Raw genomic sequence first — 21018 nt, 5'->3', positions numbered from 1 at the left:
TCCAAGCAGGACCTGATTTCTTTCCCTGAAAAATCAGCATTTGGGCATGGAAAGGGGAGATTAGGGAGCTCAGGAAAAGCGGGACTTTTTTCAGATGGATGCAGGACTCGGGGTCAGGGATATTTCCGCTGGAAAAGTTGGGAATTGAGGGGGGAGGAGATCCCAAGGCTGTCTCCTTGTTCCTGGAGATTTTGGTGATCCCCTCATTGTCCCTCTTGGAGTTGGGAATGATATTCCAGTGGCATTCCAGGGATATCCAGGAGCCATCCTGTTTCCATCCCGAGTCCCCTCAGCCAGAGAAGTCCGATCCCACTGATTTTCCCTAAACCAAACAGGGATAACGCATCCCAGGGATGTGAAATTCCCCGTCCCTTATCCTGCCACCCCCTCCAGCATTCCCACATCCCTGTGCCATTCCCACCCTGCAGAAGAGCTGGCCAGGCCCTTCTGGCACATCCACGTCGTGATCGGGATTTCTCTGTGCCGGATGAACTATTGAGTTCCTTCTATCCATTAAAAAAAAATAATTTGAAATTCCCAGAGCCTGGAAAACTGTTGGGATATCGGGATACCGGGACATCGGGATACAGCGGTATCGGGATATTTGTTGCCACCTTCTCACTCGGCGTTTATCAGGAGTACGGATTTATTGAAATATATATTTATATTTATATATAGATCTTTTCCAGCCCCTTTCCCAGCGATTTTCCCCCTCCCCCAAACCCTTTCCAAACCCGGATCCGGGCTCAGTTTTTGTTGGGAATTCTCTGCCTGGCCGGGACGTAGGGCAGCAATGTCTGCGTGCTCTTATCGGCCACGGTCTGGGTGCTGCTGTTCCTCATGGCCCTGCGGATCGGGATCACGCCCGGGTTCCTCGGGAGCTGCTCCCGAGGCCCCTTCCTGGCGGGATCGTTGGGAATGTCGGTGCCGTCGTCGGCATCGCCGTCGTCGTCGCAGCACAGGGCGTGGTAGAGCACCTTGTCGCTGAAGCGGACGCGCTCCCGCGTCCCCGCCGGGCGCTGGGCCGGCATTTTGGGAACGGTGGCGCTCCCAAAACATTCCTCGCTGGAGGAATCCGGGGTCCCCCCGCCCCCGCGGGGGCCGTTGGCCACGGGGACCCCCCCGTTCATCAGCCGGGCCGGCGGCGGCCGCGGAGGCTCCGGGCAATCGCCGGGGTCCGAGGGCGTGGAGGCGTCCAGGAAGGAGCAGAATTCCCAGCTGTCCGAGAGGACGTCGGAGGCGGCGAAGTCCAGCGGGCCCAGCTCGAGGCTGGCCCCGCCCCGGTCACTGCTGGACGTGCTGCTGGCCGTGGCCGGAGTCCAAGCATCCGGCTCCAGGTCCAGAGCGAAGTCCGACGTCAGGCGGTCGATCTGGGACACGACCTGGGGAGAGAGAGATGGACACGGGGATGGATGGATGGATGGATGATGGATGGATGAATGGATGGATGATGGATGGATGATGGATGGATGGATGGATGGATGATGGATGGATGATGGATGGATGATGGATGGATGGATGGATGATGGATGATGGATGGATGATGGATGGATGGATGGATGGATGGATGGATGATGGATGGATGGATGGATGGATGATGGATGGATGGATGATGGATGGATGGATGGATGGATGGATGGATGGATGGATGGATGATAGATGGATGATGGATGGAAGGATGGATGATGGATGGATGGATGGATGATGGATGGATGATGGATGATGGATGGATGGATGGATGATGGATGGATGGATGGATGGATGGATGGATGGATGGATGGATGATGGATGGATGGATGGATGATGGATGGATGATGGATGATGGATGGATGGATGGATGGATGGATGGATGGATGGATGGATGGATGATGGATGGATGATGGATGGATGGATGATGGATGGATGGATGGATGATGGATGGATGGATGGATGGATGGATGGATGGATGGATGATGGATGGATGGATGGATGATGGATGGATGATGGATGGATGATGGATGGATGGATGGATGGATGATGGATGGATGGATGATGGATGGATGGATGGATGGATGGATGGATGGATGGATGGATGGATGGATGATGGATGGATGATGGATGGATGGATGGATGATGGATGGATGGATGATGGATGGATGGATGGATGGATGGATGGATGGATGGATGGATGATGGATGGAGGATGGATGGATGGATGGATGGATGGATGGATGGATGGATGGATGATGGATGATGGATGGATGATGGATGGATGGATGATGGATGGATGGATGGATGGATGGATGGATGGATGGATGGATGGTCTCAACTCCTCCCCTTGGACTTCTCCGTTGTTTTCCCACCCCAAAACTTCCAGGAAAAGTGGGACCCCTCCATCCCTCAAGCTTTGGCTTTGGAGGTTGTTGGGAATATCCCCAGAGAAGCCTGGAAATCAGAAAAGTCCTTTTCCCCATTCCAGATCCCTTTTCCTTTTATTTTTTCTTCTTTTTGGGAAAAGAAAGAGCTAAACATGAGAAAGAGAGTAAAAAAAGGGATTTCCTGACCTCTTCGTTTTTGGGACAATTCAAAATTGGGAAGAAGGCTTGGAGTCTTTGGGAATACCCCATTACCAAATGGTTCTGCTGGAATGGGATCCCGTCTGTTCCCAATGGGAATTTCCGTGCTGGGACAGGGGCAGCATGTCCCTGTCACCTGAGGTTCCTACACAGCCTCACTGAAGGGACTGGGATCAAACAGGGACAGCATCCCAATCCCAATCCCAATCCCAATCCCAATCCCAATCCCAATCCCAATCCCAGCCCCATTCAGGATTGGTGCCACTCATGGCTGTCCCCATCCCAGTCCTGTCCCCATCCCAATCCTGTCCCCATCCCAGGACTGGCGTCACTCATATCTGTCCCCATCCTAATCCCAGCCCCATCCCAGTCCTGTCCCTATCCCAGTCCCATCCCCATCCCAGTCCCATCCCCATCCAAATCCCGTCCCCATCCCAGTCCTGTCCCTATCCCCATCCTGTCCCCATTCTGGGATTGGTGCCACTCACAGCTGTCCCAATCCCAATCCCATGAGCAGCCCAATATTTTTCCCATCCCAATCCTGTCCCCTTCCCCATCCTACCCCATCCCAGGATTGGTGTCACTCGTGCCTGTCCCCAATCCAATGTCAATCCTGATCCCAATCCTCTCCCCACCCTGGGATTGATGCCACTCACGGCTGTCCCAATCCCAATCCCAATCCTGTCCCCATCCCGGGACTGGTGTCACTTGAGGCAGTTCCCATCACAGGATTTAGTGTCACTCCGGGCTATTTTTAGGATCATTCCCTATTTTAAGCCGGGGGTTAATTCCCCCGGTGACACTCGGCTCCCGCAGGGGATTAACACGGAAAGAAGGATTTGGGATTTGCTCCCCCCCTTTTCCTCCCTTGCTGAGGCTGGCGGAGCTTTTCCCACTTGGAGGGGGAAAAATCCCCCCAGTTTCCGAGGAATATCCCCAGGGATTCACCCCAAATGTCCTCCCCCGTTTACAGGGGGGAAATCCCCCCAATTCCCTGGGAAAATTCCCAGGGATTCATCCCAAAATTCGTCATGTTTTTATAGGGGGAAAATCCCCCCAATTCCCTGGGAATATCCCCAGGGATTCACCCCAAATGTCTTCCCCTGTTTATAGGGGGAAAATCCCACACCCCCCCAATTCCCTGGGAACATCCCAAGGATTCATCCCAAACCTCATAATGTGTTTATAGGGGAAAAATTCTCCCAAATCCCTGTGAACATCTCCAGAGATTTGTCCCAAAGCCACTTTCCTGCTTGTAGGGGACAAATTCCCAGGAAACTGGGAAGGATTCCACCCACAAGCAGGGGAGGAGGTTTGGGATGAGGGAATTTGGGGGAATTTTCCCCTCCAAGCACACGAGGGTGTTTGGGATGAATCCCTGGGGATATTCCCAGGAAATTGTGGGTGGTTTTTCCCCCTATAAACAGCAGAGGAAGTTTGGAATGAATCCATGGGGATGTTCCCAAGGAATATGGGGGATTTGTCCCCTAGGGAACTGCGGGGGATTTTTCCCCATATAAACAGGGGAGGAGGTTTGAGATGAATCCCTAGGGATCTTCCCAAGGAATTGGGGGGAATTCCCAGGAGATTCCCAATAAAATCCCAGCTAGAATGTTCCCACCCAGATGTGGGACAGCTGAAGCCCCATCCTTGTTTTTATGGGATTTAGGGAATTTTGGCTGCAGGCCAAGCCTGAGGTTCCTGATGGGGGTTGGGATTGGTGGCTCCAGATCCTGGATTTTGGGCTGGGATCAGAGGGGTGGGATCTGGTGGGATCCAAGGGTTGGGATGTCGGGATCCAAAAGGTTGGGATCTGATGGGACCAATGGTTTGAGATCCAATGGATCAAAGGATGGGATCTGATGGGATCAAGGGCTTGAGATCCAATAAAATCAATCGATGGGATTTAGTGGGATTTGGTGGGATCTGAGGAATGGGATCCCATGGAATTAAAGGGGTGGGATATGATGGGATCCAAGGGCTGGGATCCAATGGGATCAAGGGTTTGAAATCCAATGGGATCAAAGGATGGGATCTGATGGCATCAAGGCCTTGAGATCCAGTGGATCAATGGATGCGATCTGATGGACCCTCCATCCCCACAGGGCTTTGGGAAGAGGATTGGGAAGTGGATCCGAGCCCGGGATGGAGAGATCCATGCCCAGATCCCACCAAAACTACTCCAAACATCCCCCCAAAACTGCTCCCAAAATCCCACAAACCCAGCTCCCAAATCCCCCAAAACACATCTCCCCAAAATCCTCAAACCCATTCCCAAAATCCCCCAAAACCATTCCCAAAATCCCTAAACCCACTCCCAAAATCCCCAAACCCACTCCCAAAGTCCCAAAAACCCACTCCCAAAATTCCCCAAAAGCCAGCTCCTATATAACTCCCAACCCTCTCCCAGAGCTGTTATTTTTGGGATAACAATCCCTGGACCTTCCCAAGCGTTCCCGGTTAATTCCCTATTGATCCAAACATTATTAGGGGATTTATTCCCATCGGGGATCACCGGCAGGATTTTTCCAGGGAAAAGGCTGGGAGGGAACCCCATTGATCCCATTCCAGAAATTCCAGATGGGATGGGCCCTTCCCATGGGAGTTTTTGGGATTTTGAATGGGATTTTTCCACCCAAGGATTTTAATCATTGTTTTCCCCAGCACAGAATGCCCGGGAATGATTCCGGACACAAAGGGATGGGAAGGAAGGAGAGAGACAGGGAAAACCGGGATGTCACAGGTCCAGGACACTTTGGTGGCTCTGAGGGACCCCAATCCATGATCCCACCTCGGCTCGGAGCCACCAGCCAGGGACATCCCGAATCCTCCATGGGGACACCCCAGTGTCACAATTCCAGGATTTTTTGGTGGCCCTGAGCAGAGATGGACACCGGGATGGACATTCCAGAGCCTCCATGGTGGCTCCATGGGGACACCCCAATGCCACAAATCCAGGAATTTTTGGTGGCCCTGAGGGACCTCAATCTGTGATCCCAAGCGAAGGACATTCCAAAGGTTCCATCAGGTGACACCCCAATGTCACAAGTCCAGGACACTTTGGTGGCCCTGAGGGGACCCCAATCCATGATCCCACCTCGGCTTGGAGCCACCAGCCAGGGACTCCCAGATTTCCTCCTTTCTTTTGCAAATCCACCTCAAGGACCCCCAAATTTCCTCCTCTCTTTTGAAAATCCACCTCAGGGACACCCAAATTTCCTCCTTTTTTTGAAAATCCAGACCAGGTACCCCCAAATTTCCTCCTCTCTTTTGGAAATCCAGCCCAGGGATGCCCAAATTTCCTCCTGACGCCCAAATTTCCTCCTCTCTTTTGAAAATCCACCTCAGGGACACCCAAATTTCCTCCTTTTTTTGAAAATCCAGACCAGGTACCCCCAAATTTCCTCCTCTCTTTTGGAAATCCAGCCCAGGGATGCCCAAATTTCCTCCTGACGCCCAAATTTCCTCCTCTCTTTTGGAAATCCACCTCAGCGACACCCAAATTTCCTCCTCTCTTTTGGAAATCCGCTTTAGGAACTCCCGAATTCCCCCCTTTTTTTACAAACCCACCTCAGGGAAATCCCCCCCAGCGCTGCCAAATCCCGAGCCGGGAACGACCAAACCCGGGCCAACCCCTTCCCTTCTCGTGCTCCGCGTTATCCCGGGATTCCCCTACCTCGCGGAGCTCCTTGGCCACCTCCTTGAGCTCCCGCAGGATGCCCTCGAGCTGCCCGATCACCATCCTCATGCGGCCGCGGATGCGCTCCCGCTCCCCGTCCCCCTCGCTAGGGCCGGCGCTGCCGGTGCCGCTGCCGCCGGCGCTGCCGGTGCTGCCGGTGCCGCTGGCGGGCCGCTCCGTGCGCTGCGCATCCCGGCGGCTCCGCGAGTCCATCGTTCCCTAGGCGGCCGGGCCGGTGTCCATGCCGCTGCTGCCCGCCCGGCCCGGCCCGGGCAGCTCTCACCATCTTAGCGCCGCCGCGCTCGGCTGCCCGCGGGAGCGGCGCGCACCGGGCGGGGACACCGCTGGTGGCCCTGCGGTGACACCGCTGGTGGCGGCAGCGGCACCGCCAGGAGGAGCAGGAGGAGCAGGAGGAGGAGGAGGAGGAGGAGGAGAGGAGGATGGGGTTTGCCGGGAAGCGGAGTTCCAGCGCGGTGTCGCCGAGGAGGGGTGGCGGGTCCGGCGTTGGCTGCGGGGGTGTCCGGCTGTCCTCCTGCGGGGACAGAGGGACAAGGGACGGGCAGATCTTTGGGGAGGGCTCTGGCCGCGCCTCCTCCCCCCCCAAATTGTGGGGGGTGAGGATGGGGCCTGGGAATGTCGCTGGGAATGTCACCCCCTGTGGCCGCCCTGAGCCCACCCCAGGCTGAGCCTGGGCGTGGTGGGGGCTCCTGGGGACGGACACCCAGAGGGACAGACGGACACCCAGGGGGACAGAGGGACACCCAGAGGGACAGAGGGACACCCAGAGGGACAGAGGGACACACACAGGGACAGAGAGACACACACAGGGACAGAGGGACACCCAGGGGGACAGGGGGACACACACAGGGACAGAGAGACACACACAGGGACAGAGGGACACCCAGGGGGACAGGGGGACACACACAGGGACAGGGAACACACACAGGGACATGGGGACACCCAGGGGGACAGAGGGATACACATAGGGACGGAGGGACGCAGACAGGGACAGGGAACACACACAGGGACAGAGGGACACCCAGCGGGACAGAGAGACACCCAGGGGGACACACACAGGGACGGGGGACACCCAGAGGGACAGACAGGAGGACACAGGGACACGGACACGACACCCGGGGACGCGGGCTCTCCGCACTCACCGGCGCGCTCCGGCCGCTCCCGGGCTCCGCTCCGAGCTCTTCCCGCTCCTGTTTTCCCCTGGCTCCTTCCCTCGCTTCCTCCCCCTCCTCCTCCTCCTCCTCCTCGCCGCCGGCTCCCGCCTCCCTCAGGGCTTTTCCGCGGGGGCCGGGGCCGCTCTGCTCCGCTCGCTGTCGCGGGGGGGACACGTTACCGGCGGGGACAGCCCGGCGGGGGGTGGCAGCGGCCCCGGGGCCCCTCCCGGAGCTCTTCCCGCCGCCATCCCCCTCCGGATCCCGGCCCCGCCCCGGCCGCCGCGGGGGGAGAACGCGCCGTGCCCCCGAGTGGCTCCCGGGAACCGGGAACGGCGCGGGGGGAGCGGGGCGGGGGAGCCGGGGAGGGGGAGCCGGTAGGGCCGCGTTTCACTCGCCGGTACCGGCATCCCTCAGCCCCGGTGCCGCCATCCCTCATCCCGGTACCGGCATCCCTCAGCCCCGGTGCCGCCATCCCCCATCCCCAGTGCCACCATCTCCTATCCCCGGTACCGCCACCCCTTATCCCCGGTACCGGCATCCTCCATTCCCGGTACCGACATCCCTCAGCCCTGATACCGGCATCTCTCAGCCGGCATCCCTCATCCCCGCAACCGGCATCTCCCGTCCCCGGTACCGGCATCCCCCAGCCCCGGTACCGATATCCCCCAGCCCCGGTACCGATATCCCCCAGCCCCGGTACCGATATCCCCCGTCCCTGGTACCGACAACTCCCATTCCCGGTACAGGCATCCCCTAGCCCCGGTTCCCGTGTCCTCCGGGGCTCCGGGGATGGCGGGTGCCGGTATCCGCAGCTGCCAGCCCCGGTTCCCGAATCCCCCAGCCCCGAATCCTCCAGCCCGAATTCTCCATCCCCTCCTCCCGTATTCCCCATTCCCGCTCCCCGCATCCCCCTGCGTCTGTCCCAGCCGCTCTCATCCTCCATCCCCGGAGCCTTCATCCCCTAATCCTGAATCCTCCATGCCCGGTTCCTGAATCCTCCATGCCCGGTTCCTGAATCCTCCATCCACGGTTCCTCCATCCCCGGTTCCCGAATCCTCCATCCCCGGTTCCTCCATCCCCGGTTCCTGAATCCTCCGTCCCCGGTTCCTCCATCCCCGGTTCCTGAATCCTCCATCCCCGGTTCCTCCATCCCCGATTCCGCTCCCTGCATCCTCCATCCCCGGTTCCCTCATCCTCCATCCCCATTCCCGCACCCCCGTTCCCCTCTCCCCGGTTCCCCTCTCGGGCACCCCCGGGACGCACCGGCGGCGCTGCGGGCTCGGCAGGGCCGGGCTGTCCCCGTGCTCGGGGCGGGCGGAGCCTCCCCCGGTGTCCCCATCCCCGCTCCCCCGGGACGCGCCGCAGCCTCCCCATGTCCCGCAGCCCGGCCCCCCGGCCCCGCTGGCGGAGCCCCCCGGACGCACCGGCGGCGCTGCGGGCTCAGGGCCGGGCTCTCCCCGGGCTCCGGGCGGGCGGAGCGGGCCCCGGGCAGGGCCATGAGCGGCGGAGGGCCCGGCCCGGCCCCGCTCCGGCCGCAGCCTCCCCGCGCTCCGCCCGGCCCCGCGCCGGCGCTGCTGTGTCACCGGAGGGGCCGGGCCTGCGCCGGGAAACGGGAATTAAAGGCACCGGGAGCGGGAACGGAGCGGGAGCGGAGCGGGAACGGAGCGGGGAGGGAGCGGGAATAGAGAGGGGATGGAGAGGGGATGGAGCGGGGATGGAGCGGGGATGGAGAGGGAATCGGATGGAGAGGGAATGGAGTTGGAATAGAGTGGGGATGGAGAGGGAATGGAGAGGGAATGGAGCAAGGATGGAGATGGAATGGAGAGGGGATGGAGCAGGAATAGAGTGGGAATGGAGAGGGAAGGGAGCGGGGATGGAGCGGGGATGGAGCGGGGATGGAGCGGGGATGGAGTGCGGATGGAGAACAGATGGTTTGGGAATAGGACCTTGGGAAACTGAGGCAGCACTGGGGAGGTTCCCTAAGGAGGTGTCTCCCTTTTCCTGCTTTTTCCCCCTTCCTTCAAAGATGCTCCCCCTGCCCCCACTCCAGGGGGGTTTGGGGATGATTTTTTTGGGATCTGAGAAAAACCCAGCTGGGATGGGGGAGAGAGATGCAGGGAAAGGGAAACATCCATGTGGGGATGGATGATGGATGGATGGATGGATGGATGGATGGATGGATGGATGATGGATGGATGGATGGATGGATGGATGATGGATGGATGGATGGATGGATGATGGATGGATGGATGGATGATGGATGGATGATGGATGGATGGATGGATGGATGATGGATGGATGGATGGATGGAGGATGGATGGATGGATGGATGGATGGATGGATGATGGATGGATGGATGGATGGATGGATGGATGGATGGATGATGGATGGATGGATGATGGATGGATGATGGATGGATGATGGATGGATGATGGATGGATGATGGATGGATGATGGATGGATGGATGGATGGATGGATGGATGGATGGATGATGGATGATGGATGGATGGATGGATGGATGGATGATGGATGGATGGATGGATGGATGGATGGATGATGGATGGATGGATGGATTGATGGATGGATGGATGGATGGATGGATGGATGGATGATGGATGGATGATGGATGGATGATGGATGGATGGATGGATGATGGATGATGGATGGATGGATGGATGATGGATGGATGGATGGATGGATGGATGGATGATGGATGATGGATGGATGATGGATGGATGGATGATGGATGATGGATGGATGATGGATGATGGATGATGGATGGATGGATGGATGATGGATGGATGATGGATGGATGGATGGATGGATGATGGATGGATGATGGATGGATGATGGATGAATGATGGATGATGGATGATGGATGATGGATGGATGGATGGATGATGGATGGATGATGGATGGATGGATGGATGGATGATGGATGGATGATGGATGGATGATGGATGGATGGATGATGGATGGATGGATGGATGGATGGATGGATGGATGATGGATGGATGGATGGATGGATGGATGGATGGATGATGGATGGATGGATGATGGATGGATGATGGATGGATGATGGATGGATGATGGATGATGGATGGATGATGGATGGATGATGGATGGATGGATGATGGATGGATGATGGATGGATGGAGGGATGGATGGATGGATGATGGATGGATGGATGGATGGATGATGGATGGATGGATGGATGATGGATGGATGATGGATGGATGGGTAGATCCATGGATGGATGGATGGATGGATGATGGATGATGGATGGATGATGGATGGATGATGGATGGATGGATGGATGGATGATGGATGGATGGATGGATGATGGATGGATGATGGATGGATGGGTAGATCCATGGATGGATGGATGGATGGATCCATGGAGGGCACAGATCCATTTCCATCCCCATCCCAGATTTATCCCATTATGTTCCCATCCCATTTCCCCCTCTCCCTCTCCCGGCTCTCTTTTCCCAGTGTTCCTTTGGGTATTGACTGATGAGGCTGGGAATTATTGATCCCATCCCATCGGGATCCTCAATGTCATTCCAGCAGAGCTGTTCATGGCCCTAAAAACACCCAGAAAATGGGATTTTCCTGGCAGGGAAGGGGAATTTTAGGACAGTGGGATTTTTGCAGTATTTGTAGACCCTATTTTTCCAGGATTTGGGGTTTTTGGGAGCTGTTCTGCCCCTCTGGAATTGCCAGCCCCGTTTTTTGGGATGGATGAGCTTTGGGGCAGGATCAGGGCAGGGAAAAGAAGATCCTGATCCCACAGCCCGGAACTCTGGGAATAACGTCCTGATCCTTTGGGATCACTGTGGGATTGGGAACAACATCCTGATCCTTTGGGATCACTGTGGGATCGGGAATAACGTCCTGATCCTTTGGGATCACTGTGGGATCGGGAATAACGTCCTGATCCTTTGGGATCACTGTGGGATTGGGAACAATGTCCTGATCCTTTGGGATCACTGTGGGATTGGGAATAACGTCCTGATCCTTTGGGATCACTGTGGGATCGGGAACAACGTCCTGATCCTTTGGGATCGCTCCCATTCCCATCTCTCCCTCTCCTCTCTCCCCTCCCCGCCCTGGCCCCACCCGGGGGTGACCGAGGGACCTTCGGGGGGACACTCAGGGGGCCCTGGTGGGCACGTGACAATGGCGGTGTGACAATGGCAGTGACACGGTGTCAGTGTCACCGCGTCTGTGTCCCCAGTGTCACCGGCTGAGTGTCACAGGGTCAGTGTCACCGTGTCAGTTACACGGTGTCCGCGTCCCCAGTGCCAACAATGTCAGTGTCACCAGTGTCCCCGTGTCGGTGTCCCCGTGTCCCCAGAGCAGCGCCAGCCCGCGAGCCGCTGTGCGAAGGGGACACCTGGTGGTGGCACTGCCTTGTCACAGCCAGCCCCGCTCGGCGACACCGCCCGCGCCGCGCGACTGCCACCCAGTGCCACCTGCATGGGACATCCAGTGCCACCTGCATGGGACACCCAGTGCCACCTGCATGGGGACACCCAGTGCCACCTCCATGGGACACCCAGTGCCACCTGCATGGGGACACCCAGTGCCACCTCCATGGGACACCCAGTGCCACCCGCATGGGACACTCAGTGCCACCTGCATGGGACACCCAGTGACACCTCCGTAGGACACCCGGTGCCACCACCTCCAGGATATCCCGGGAGAAGGGTCGGGATGGGGATTTTGGGGTCCCCCTGTGTCCCCACATTCCCCGGACAACGTCACTTTTGGGGTCACCCTCGAGGCCATGGAATTCCGGAATTCCCAGCTCCAACTGGGAATCCCAAGGGCCGGGATGGGGACGGGGACAGGGCCAGGTGCCACCCCTGGGCCGGCGTCCCCATGTCCCCAAAATCCTGGAAAAGGGATCCCAAACCCGACTGGTGGTTTGGGGCTGGCTGGGAACAGCCTTGGGAGCGAGGAATGGGAATTTAATCCATGGAAATATTCCTGGAGTAGGGAGCCCCAAAAATGGGGCCTGGGAATCCCAAATCTGGCCAAGATTGAGGCAGGAACGCTCAAATCCCAAGAATTTAATCCATGGAAAACATTCCTGGAGCTGGTGTGTCCCAAAAAAACCAAGGGATCTGGGATAAAAGCAGAGCCCCAAATCCATTCCCTCTTTTTCCTCAGGACAATCCCACACCCTTTTCCTGGGAAATGGAAATTCCATTTCCCTCTTTCCTGGCAGCCCTGGATTTGTGGGAATGTGGCTGGAAGAGGCTCCTCCACCCATGGAATGTGCAAATTTTATCCCTGGGATCTTGGGGATTTTTCCCATCCCTAAAATCAGATCAGTGCCAGGAGCAGGGAGCGGGGACAGTTTCACCCCAGAATTCCCAGTTTTCCCTCTGCTCGGGATGGGCTGGGAAAAGCAGGGTAGGAAGAAGAGGAAGCAGCTAGAATTTTATCCCGGAGCAGCTTTATTGAGGGGAGAGATAAAAAACCCGGGATTTTAAGCCCTCATTACACCAGGAAAAGAACCCAAATCCCAATCCCAATCCCAATCCCAAGGAATTCCCTGCTCCAGCTGCTGATCCCAGAGGGGATCCCACCCTTGGGATCATCTCCCCACCTTTGGGGGGCTCGGGAAGGGGATCCGCCGGCAACTCCCATCCCAAATTTTATTTTGGGATCAACCCAGATGGGATTGAAGAGGAGAAGAACATTCCCAGGAAACCTCAAAGCCTCCAAGGGGAGAGCCCAGCAGATCCAGGTGGGATTTGGGGCCACTCAGGAACACCGGAGCTCAGTCCAGGAATAAATTTGGGATTGGCCAAGAAGAGGAAAGCCCAGAGGAAATCTTGGAATGGGAGGCCGGGAATTGCGGGACGAGGCCGGAGGATCCCACGGGACGTCAGCAGGGAGGCGGCTCCGGCGTCACCGTCACCAGCACGGTGTCCTCGTCGCTGTCGTCCGAGCTGCAGATGATGATGCTGCCGCCCTCTGCAAGGGAAACCCCAAAGTTCCAGATCCCACGGGATCGACGTTCCCGAGCTTTGCACCAGGAACCAACCAGAGCGTGGGGACAACCCCTGGAATGGTGGTGACTACGTGGGTCCTGAATTCCATGGATCCCTCACCCCATGGATCCCTCAACCCACAGATCCCTCATCCCATGGATCCTTCATCCCATGGATCCCTCACCCCATGGATCCTGAATTCCATGGCTCCCTCATCCCACAGATCTCTCATTCCATGGATCCCTCATCCGATGGATCCTTAATTCCACAGATCCCTCATCCCATGGATGCTCATCCCACAGATCCTTCACATGGATCCCTCACCCTGTGGATCCCCCACCCCATGGATCCTTCATAGGGATCCTTCATCCCATGGATCCTTCAGCCTATGGATCCTTTACCCCATGGATCTTTTATCCCATGGATCCCTCATCCCACAGATCCCTCATCCCACAGATCCCTCATTCCATGGATCCTTCATTCCATGGATCCCTCATCCCAGAGATCTCTCATTCCATGGATCCTTCATTCGATGGATCCTTACTTCCACAGATTCCTAACCCCATGGATGCTCATCCCACAGATCTTTCACATGGATCCCTCACGCTGTGGATCCCCCACCCCATGGATCCTTCATCCCATGGATCCTTCAGCCTATGGATCCTTTACCCCATGGATCCCTCATCGCACAGATCCCTCATCCCACAGATCCTTCATTCCATGGATCCCTCATCCCATGGATCCTTCATCCCATGGATCCTTCATTCCATGGATCCTTCATTCCATGGATCCCTCATCCCATGGATCCTTCAGCCTATGGATCCTTTACCCCATGGATCCCTCATCGCACAGATCCCTCATCCCACAGATCCTTCATTCCATGGATCCCTCATCCCATGGATCCTTCAGCCTATGGATCCTTTACCCCATGGATCCCTCATCGCACAGATCCCTCATCCCACAGATCCTTCATTCCATGGATCCCTCATCCCATGGATCCTTCATCCCATGGATCCTTCATTCCATGCATCCTTCATTCCATGGATCCTTCATTCCATGGATCCTTCATTCCATGGATCCTTCATTCCATGGATCCCTCACCCCACGGATCTGCATCATCCCCACCCTTGGCCAAGATTCCCATTGAACGGGGGTGCAGAAAGGCCGGGAAGGATCCCATGGGATGAGGAAAAGCGGGATAACGAGGATGGTGACATTCCCGGTGCCCACCCGTGTCACCGGCACCGACGCAGTTGTGCTGCGACGTGGAGGGGCCGGGCTCCGTCCGGAATTCCCACTGGAATTTGGGATGGCTGGGGCCCGGCTCATGGTCGCATTCCAGCTTCAGGATTTTGGGAGACATCTGGCTGCCCCTCTCCATGCTGGGCAGCGGCCGCTTCTTCCAGCAGGGCAGCGGGAGAGGCTGGAAAAGCAGGATTGGGATTGGGATTGGGATTGGGATTGGGATTGGGATTGGGATTGGGATCCCAGCAGATCCCACCGGGATGGGACAGTATGGGGTGGATGGGCCTCACCTGCTCCACGTGGATCTCCTCCAGGCTGGGGGAGACGCTGTGGGGTTTGGGATGGGCTGGATCCTCTTCCTGCGGGAACAGCGGGGAGTTGGGATGGATTTGGGTCCCAGTGGAGGGGTGGGAACACCCTCGGGAATGGGGAAACTGAGGCACGGAGGGTTTGGGATGGGTCTGGGGGCTGCTCCCGTGAATTCCCCAGGGATGGAGCAGTGTCTGGTGGGATGTGGGAATTTGTGGGTGAGGAAAACGCTGGAATACCGGGATGGGGAGGGAAAGGAGCGGGGCAGGTTTGGGATGGAGCACCCCGATGTCTCACCAGGTTGTTCTCCAGGGCCACCTCGACCTCGGAGACATCTGGGGATGGAGAAAACCAGGATGAGACCTGGAGCCAGAGCCTCTGGAGCTGGGAAGATCCCGCCCGGCAGCTCCAACCCCCTTCCCTCGGATCGGGGTGGCCCCGGGGAGCCGGGAATGAGCGTCCCCAGAGCCACCGGGATGGGGGACACCCAAGGGGCTCCACAAAAACAGCGGAGCAAATCCCGGCTCTGGGAGGTGAGGAGCTGCAGCAGGGAAACGGGGAGAGGAGGAGGAGGAGGAGGAGGAGGAGGAGGAGGAGGAGGAGGAGGAGGAGGAGGAGGAGGAGGAGGAGGAGGAGGAGGAGGAGGAGGAGGAGGAGGAGGAGGAGGAGGAGGAGGAGGAAAAGGGGAAGAAGGAGAAGAAAAAGAAGAAAAAAAAGAAGAAAAAAGAAGAAAAAAGAAGAAAAAAAGGAAAAAAGAAGGAAAAAAAGAAGGAAAAAAGAAGGAAAAAAGAAGGAAAAAAGAAGGAAAAAAGAAGGAAAAAAAGAAGAAAAAAAGAAAAATAAGGAGGAGGAGGAGGAGAAGGAGGAAGGAGAACAAGGAAAAGGGGAATAAGGAGGAGGAAGATGAACAGGAGGGAGAAGAGGGGGAGGAGAAGGAGAAGGGGAAGAAGGAGAAAAAGGAAAAGAAGAAGGGGAAGAAGGAGAAGAAGAAGGAGAAGAAAGAAAAGAGAAGAAGAAGATGAAGAAGACGAGGAAGAAAAAGAAGAAGAAAGGAGAAAGGAGAAAGGAGAATCCAGCCCTGCCCCTGCTGACGGAGGGTGCTTTGCAGCCGGCCCATCCCAGAGCTCCCTCTCCAGCCCGGCCCGGCCCGGCCCGGCCCGGCCCTCACCTGGCCGCCCCGTGACCCGCTCCACCAGCGCCCGCAGCCGCGCCCGGCACTCGGCGAAGTCGGGCGGCTCGCGGAGCTCGGGGGGCTCGGGCGGCCGCAGCCGCCGCAGCTCCAGCAGCGCCGCCTTGACGAAGGGCTGCATGTCCATCAGCTCCTGCTCGCCGCCGTAGCGCCCCAGCCTCTCCGCCAGCCTCTCGGCCGCCTCCAGCCGCAGCAGGGCGCCCTCGGCCCCGCGCAGCTCCTCCGCCAGCGCGCCCGGGCCGCGCTCGGGCCGCGCCTCCAGCAGCGCCCGCAGCTCCTCCGCCTCGCTGCGCACCAGCTCCTGCAGGCGCTCGGCGCTGGCCAGGACGCGCTCCCGCAGCCGCTGCCGCTGCTCCTCCCGCCGCGCCGCCGCGCCCCGCAGCCGCGCCAGCGCCGCCTCGAAGGAGCCGCGGAGCCGCCGCAGGTCCCGGCGCAGCGAGCGCAGCTCGTCCTGGCGCCGGCGGCTCTCGGCGCGGAGGTCGCGGAACGGAGCGTGGCCGGTGTCCAGCAGCGCGCAGGGACAGCACAGGGCACGCTCGCAGCGGGGGCAGTAGATGCTGGCAGGGGGGACAAGGGTGGCGTCAGGGAGGGGTGGCAGCAGGGACACGGGGGGGGGACAGCACGGAGCTGCTCCGGGGTACCGGGATTGGGTACCGGGATGGGGGAGACGGACAGGGGTCAGGGATGGACAGAGGGCAGGGAGGGACAGAGGGCAGGGAGGGACAGGGATGGACGGGAGTCAGGGATGAACGGGGATGGACAGGGGACGGGGATGGACAGGGGACGGGGATGGACAGGGGGCAGGGAGGGACAGAGGGCAGGGAGGGACAGAGGGCAGGGAGGGACAAGGGTCAGCAATGGTCGGGGGTCAGGGAGGGACAGGGATGGACAGGGGTCAGAGGTGGACAGGGATGAACAGGGGACAGGGATGGACACGGGTCAGGGGTGAACAGGGGTCAGAGATGGTCAGAGATGGTCAGTGATGGTCAGTGATGGTCAGTGGTCAGTGCCCATTCCAGGACATCCCAAGCCATGCCCAGGCCCCTCTGGAACCTTTCCCCAAATCCCCACTGGAGCTCCCCTGGCTACCCGGGGTCTCTGTGGGGTCACTGCCATCAGTCCCCAAACACGGGGAACACAATCCCCTCAGCAGAGCTTTGGGGACAGGAGGGGGTTTGGGGACAGGAGGGGGTTTGGGATCGGAGTGAGATTTGGGATGGGGGAGATTTTGGATGAGGTTTAGGGATGGGAGAGATTTGGACCCAGGATGAGATTTGGGCCCATCCCACTCACTCCTGCACATTCCAGGCTGGAGCATCATCCCCAAAGCTCCTGAAGCAGGGTGGGATTTGGGGACAGCATAAGATTTGGGGACAACATGAGTTTTGGGGACAGGACAGGATTTGAGGACAGGATGAGTTTTGGGTACAGGATGAAATTTGTGGCTGGGGACATTTGGGAGCGGTGTGAGATTTGGGTACAGGATGCGATTTGGGTACAGGACAAGTTTTGAGGACAGGACACGTTCTGGGGACAGGATGAGGTTTGGGGACGGGATGAGATTTGAGGACAGGACAAGATTTGGGGCCATGGCAATGTTTAGGGAGAGGCTGAGGTGTGGGCACAGTGTGCGATTTGGGGACAGGACAAGTTTGGAGGACGGGATGAGATTTGGGATGGGATGAGATTTGGAGACAGGACAAGATTTGAGAAGAGGACGTTTGAGAACAGGACGAGGTTGGGGACAGGACAAGGTTTGGGGACAGGACAAGATTTGGGGCCAGGACAAGGTTTGGGACCAGGACAAGATTTGGGACCAGAACGAGGTTTGGGACCAGGAGGAGGTTTGGGACCAGGACGACATTTGGGACCTGGACGAGGTTTGGGATCAGGACGAGGTTTGGGGACAGGACAAGGTTTGGGACCAGGGCAAGATCTGAGAACAGGACAAGGTTTGGGACCAGGACGAGGTTTGGGACCAGGACGAGGTTTGGGACCAGGAAGAGGTTCAGGATCAGGACAAGATTTGGGGACAGGACAAGATTTGTCACCACGCCCACCGCCGGCCCAGCCCAGGCGCTCCCACCTGCACACGCGGCTCTCCCGGGGGTGGCTGGCGCTGGAGCAGAAGAGGCTGCAGGAGCCGCGCGTGTCCTGCAGGAACTGCCGCGCCGAGCCCGCCCGCAGCTCCTCCACCCTGCGCACCCTGTGCTCCTTCCTCTTGTGCCACCACTGGTGCTCCTCCAGGCAGCGGCCGCAGAAGAACTCCTCGCAGTCCGAGCACCACACCAGCGCCGCCTCGGCGCGGCAGCGGCTGCAGCCGGGCCCGCCGGGGCTGCGGATCTGCCGCCAGAGCTGCAGGCGGCTCCGCAGGTTGCAGAAGAGCAGGTTGTCCACGGCGGGCGCGCCCGCGGCCGCCTGGCAGCGCGGGCACAGCTTGGTGTCGCTCAGGCAGGCCGGGCACAGCGTGTGCAGGCAGCGCAGCAGCCGCGGCCGCGCCGAGTCCTGCCCGCAGCCATCGCAGCGCAGGAACTGGAAATCTTCGTCCTCCTCCTCATCGTCACGCTCGCCCTCCGCGGGGTGGGACGGGGGGGAGGCCGGAGCGGCGGGGCACGGCGCGGGGGGAAGCTCCGGTTCCGGTTCTGGCTCCGGTTCCGTCTCCATCTGCGGAGGTGAGGGATTGTCCCGTGGGATGGAGGAAGTTTGGGATCGGCCCCACGAATGGCGCTCGGGGTTCTGCTGGCCCGCCCCTCGCAGGTTCCTCCCCACCCTCCCCGAGCTCCCGGCCTTCCTGGAATTTGGGATTTCCCGAGCGCCGGTGGAAACGAAACCAAAACGGTTTTGGTGTCGTTACCGCCACCGCCCCTTCCCGTCCCGACAGAGGGAAAAGCGGGGACACCCTGGCAGCGACCCCAAAATCCCTTGGCAGCGACCCCAAAACTTCCCCGGCAGTGACCCCAAAACCTCCCAGCAGCGACCCCAAAACCCCTTGGCAGAGACCCCAAAACCTCCCCGGCAGCGACCCCAAAACCTCCCAGCAGCGACCCCAAAACCTCCCCGGCAGTGACCCCAAAACCTCCCCGGCAGTGACCCCAAAACCCCCTGGCAACGATCCCAAAACCCCTCCGGCAGCGCTGTCCCCAGCACCAACCCAGTCCCCAAAGATGTCCCCAGAGGTGTCCCCAAATGTGTCCCCAGAGGTGTCCCCCTCGCCACCCCTCACCCCCAGCTCGGCAGCGCGGACAAACCCCCCCCGTCCCCCCAATAAATATTTGGGGGAGCCAGGAAAAGCCGGGACCCCCCTTCCCACCCCGCCCTAAAAACGCACCCGCCCCCTCTCCCCGGGGGTCTGTCCCCGTGTCCCCCCGGGTCTCCGGTGTGTCCCCGTGTCCCCCCGGTACCTGCGGGGGCGCGGCGGGGCCGGGACGGAACGGAACGGGAGCGGCGGAGGAGGAGCGGGGAGAGGGCGGGGAGAGGGAGGGACGGGAGGGGAGAGGGAGGGAGGGAGGGGAGAGGGAGGGAGGGAGGGGAGACCGGGAGCTGTGGGGCGGGGCCGGGGGAATCCGGGCGTGCGGGAACCGGGGGGATGCGGGATTGGGATCGGGATTTTGGGATCGGGACGGGGATGGGGATGTGAGACCGGGATTTTGGGATGCGGGATCAGGATGGGGATTGTGGGATCGGGGTGCGGGATCGGGATATGGGATGGGGATTGTGGGACCGGGACCGGGATGTGGGATCGGGATGGCGATGGTGGGACCGGGATGGGGGTGCGGGATGGGGATGTGGGATCGGGATGGGGATTGTAGGATTGGGATATGGGATCGGGATGTGGGATGGAGATGTGGGATCGGGATGTGGATTCTGGGATATGAATGAGGATTGTGGGACCGGGATGGAGATGTGGGATCGGGATGGGGATTCTGGGACCAGGATGGGGACGTGGGACAGGAATTTGGGTCCGGGAAGCGCTGCCGGTCCCGTGGGCCGCTCCGGTCCCGGTCCGCCCCCGTTGTCCCCGCGCATGGGGCCGTGCCAGCCCCGTCCGGGAGGGACATTCCCGGCCCCATTCCCGGCCCCATTCCCACCCCAATCCCGGCCCCATTCCCAGGATCCCCTCCCTTCCCACCCCGCGACACGGCGGGGGTGGCACCGCCACCAGGCCGGGATTTTGGGGACAAAACCCTTCTGCCACCCGCTTTTGGGGCCGGGCCGCGCCGATCCCAAATCGCCGCGCTCCCGGAACGGGACCCGCTCACCGGGCCGGGCTTTGGGATGGGATCCGCTCCGCCGCCGTCACATGACGGAGCCACCAGGAAGCGCCGCCGCTCCTCTTTCCTGTCCCCATCCCCGCGCTGGCGACAACGCCACCTCGCCGAGTGTCGCCAGCGCGGGGCGGGGCCGCGGGAGCGTCCCGGAGCTCCGGGAATTGTCCCCGCGCTGGCACCCGGGGTGGCACCGCTCGGGTTTGGCACCGAGGGGGCAGCGAGAGAAAAAACCCAAAATATTTTATCAGTCCTCAGCCCGGGTGACCCCAAATCCTGGCCTGGTGTCCCTGGAGTGTCACCAGCCCAGGTGACCCCAAACCTTCGAGTGCCACCACCCAAGGGGACCCCAGACCCTCGAGTGCCACCCTGACCCCGGTGACCCCAAACGCTTCCCTGGTGTCCCTTAAGTGTCACTGCCCCAGGTGACCCCAAATTTTCGAGCGCCACCAACCCAGGGGACCCCAAATCCTCAAATGTCACTGCCCCAGGTGACCCCAAATCCTGTCCGGGTGTCCCTGGAATGTCACCAGCCCAGGTGACCCCAAACTCTGTCTCCAGGTGACCTCAAATCCTTGAGTGCCACTGCTCCAGGT

At 59.3% G+C, this 21018-nt stretch overlaps 2 protein-coding genes across 6 annotated transcripts; both read right to left on the bottom strand.

Moving 5' to 3' along the window:
- Window positions 1-628: 628 nt before the first annotated feature.
- On the bottom strand, window positions 629-8990 carry INSYN1 (inhibitory synaptic factor 1). Of its 2 annotated transcripts, none has more exons than XM_064389296.1 (4): window positions 8830-8990; window positions 7394-7561; window positions 6231-6765; window positions 629-1382 (listed from the first exon to the last, which is right to left on the bottom strand). In XM_064389296.1, the coding sequence occupies exons 3-4, from the start codon at window positions 6444-6446 to the stop codon at window positions 747-749; spliced, it is 852 nt and encodes a 283-aa protein (XP_064245366.1). In that variant the 5' UTR covers window positions 6447-6765; window positions 7394-7561; window positions 8830-8990; the 3' UTR covers window positions 629-746. The 2 variants fall into 2 exon arrangements, with proteins under 2 accessions (XP_064245366.1, XP_064245367.1); XM_064389297.1 differs by lacking the exon at window positions 8830-8990 and adding an exon at window positions 8669-8736.
- Window positions 8991-12856: 3866 nt separating this feature from the next.
- On the bottom strand, window positions 12857-20570 carry PML (PML nuclear body scaffold). Of its 4 annotated transcripts, none has more exons than XM_064389282.1 (7): window positions 20417-20570; window positions 18244-18821; window positions 16137-16714; window positions 15266-15303; window positions 14950-15018; window positions 14645-14837; window positions 12857-13397 (listed from the first exon to the last, which is right to left on the bottom strand). In XM_064389282.1, exons 2-7 carry the CDS (start codon window positions 18819-18821, stop codon window positions 13309-13311), a joined length of 1545 nt encoding a protein of 514 aa, XP_064245352.1. In that variant the 5' UTR covers window positions 20417-20570; the 3' UTR covers window positions 12857-13308. The 4 variants fall into 4 exon arrangements, with proteins under 4 accessions (XP_064245352.1, XP_064245355.1, XP_064245351.1 ...); XM_064389285.1 differs by lacking the exon at window positions 20417-20570 and adding an exon at window positions 20287-20402; XM_064389281.1 differs by lacking the exon at window positions 20417-20570 and adding an exon at window positions 19559-20256.
- Between the last annotated feature and the right edge of the window lie 448 nt (window positions 20571-21018).

The sequence above is a fragment of the Passer domesticus genome, chromosome 14 (assembly GCF_036417665.1).
Source record: "Passer domesticus isolate bPasDom1 chromosome 14, bPasDom1.hap1, whole genome shotgun sequence".
In the NCBI taxonomy this organism is placed as follows: domain Eukaryota; kingdom Metazoa; phylum Chordata; class Aves; order Passeriformes; family Passeridae; genus Passer; species Passer domesticus.
This window is presented reverse-complemented; position numbering and strand designations above follow the sequence as displayed.

Excerpts from the sequence above, each read along its gene's own strand:
- INSYN1 (XM_064389296.1), bottom strand. The coding sequence starts at position 6,446 with ATGGACTCGCGGAGCCGCCGGGATGCGCAGCGCACGGAGCGGCCCGCC. Across the intron at positions 1,383-6,230 it reads TGGCCAAGGAGCTCCGCGAG|GTCGTGTCCCAGATCGACCG; the intron begins GTAGGGGAATCC and ends CTCTCTCCCCAG.
- PML (XM_064389281.1), bottom strand. The coding sequence starts at position 20,239 with ATGGGGCCGGGAATGGGGCCGGGAATGTCCCTCCCGGACGGGGCTGGC. Across the intron at positions 16,715-18,243 it reads CGGGAGAGCCGCGTGTGCAG|CATCTACTGCCCCCGCTGCG; the intron begins GTGGGAGCGCCT and ends CCCCCCTGCCAG. Across the intron at positions 15,304-16,136 it reads GCGGGTCACGGGGCGGCCAG|ATGTCTCCGAGGTCGAGGTG; the intron begins GTGAGGGCCGGG and ends CTCCATCCCCAG.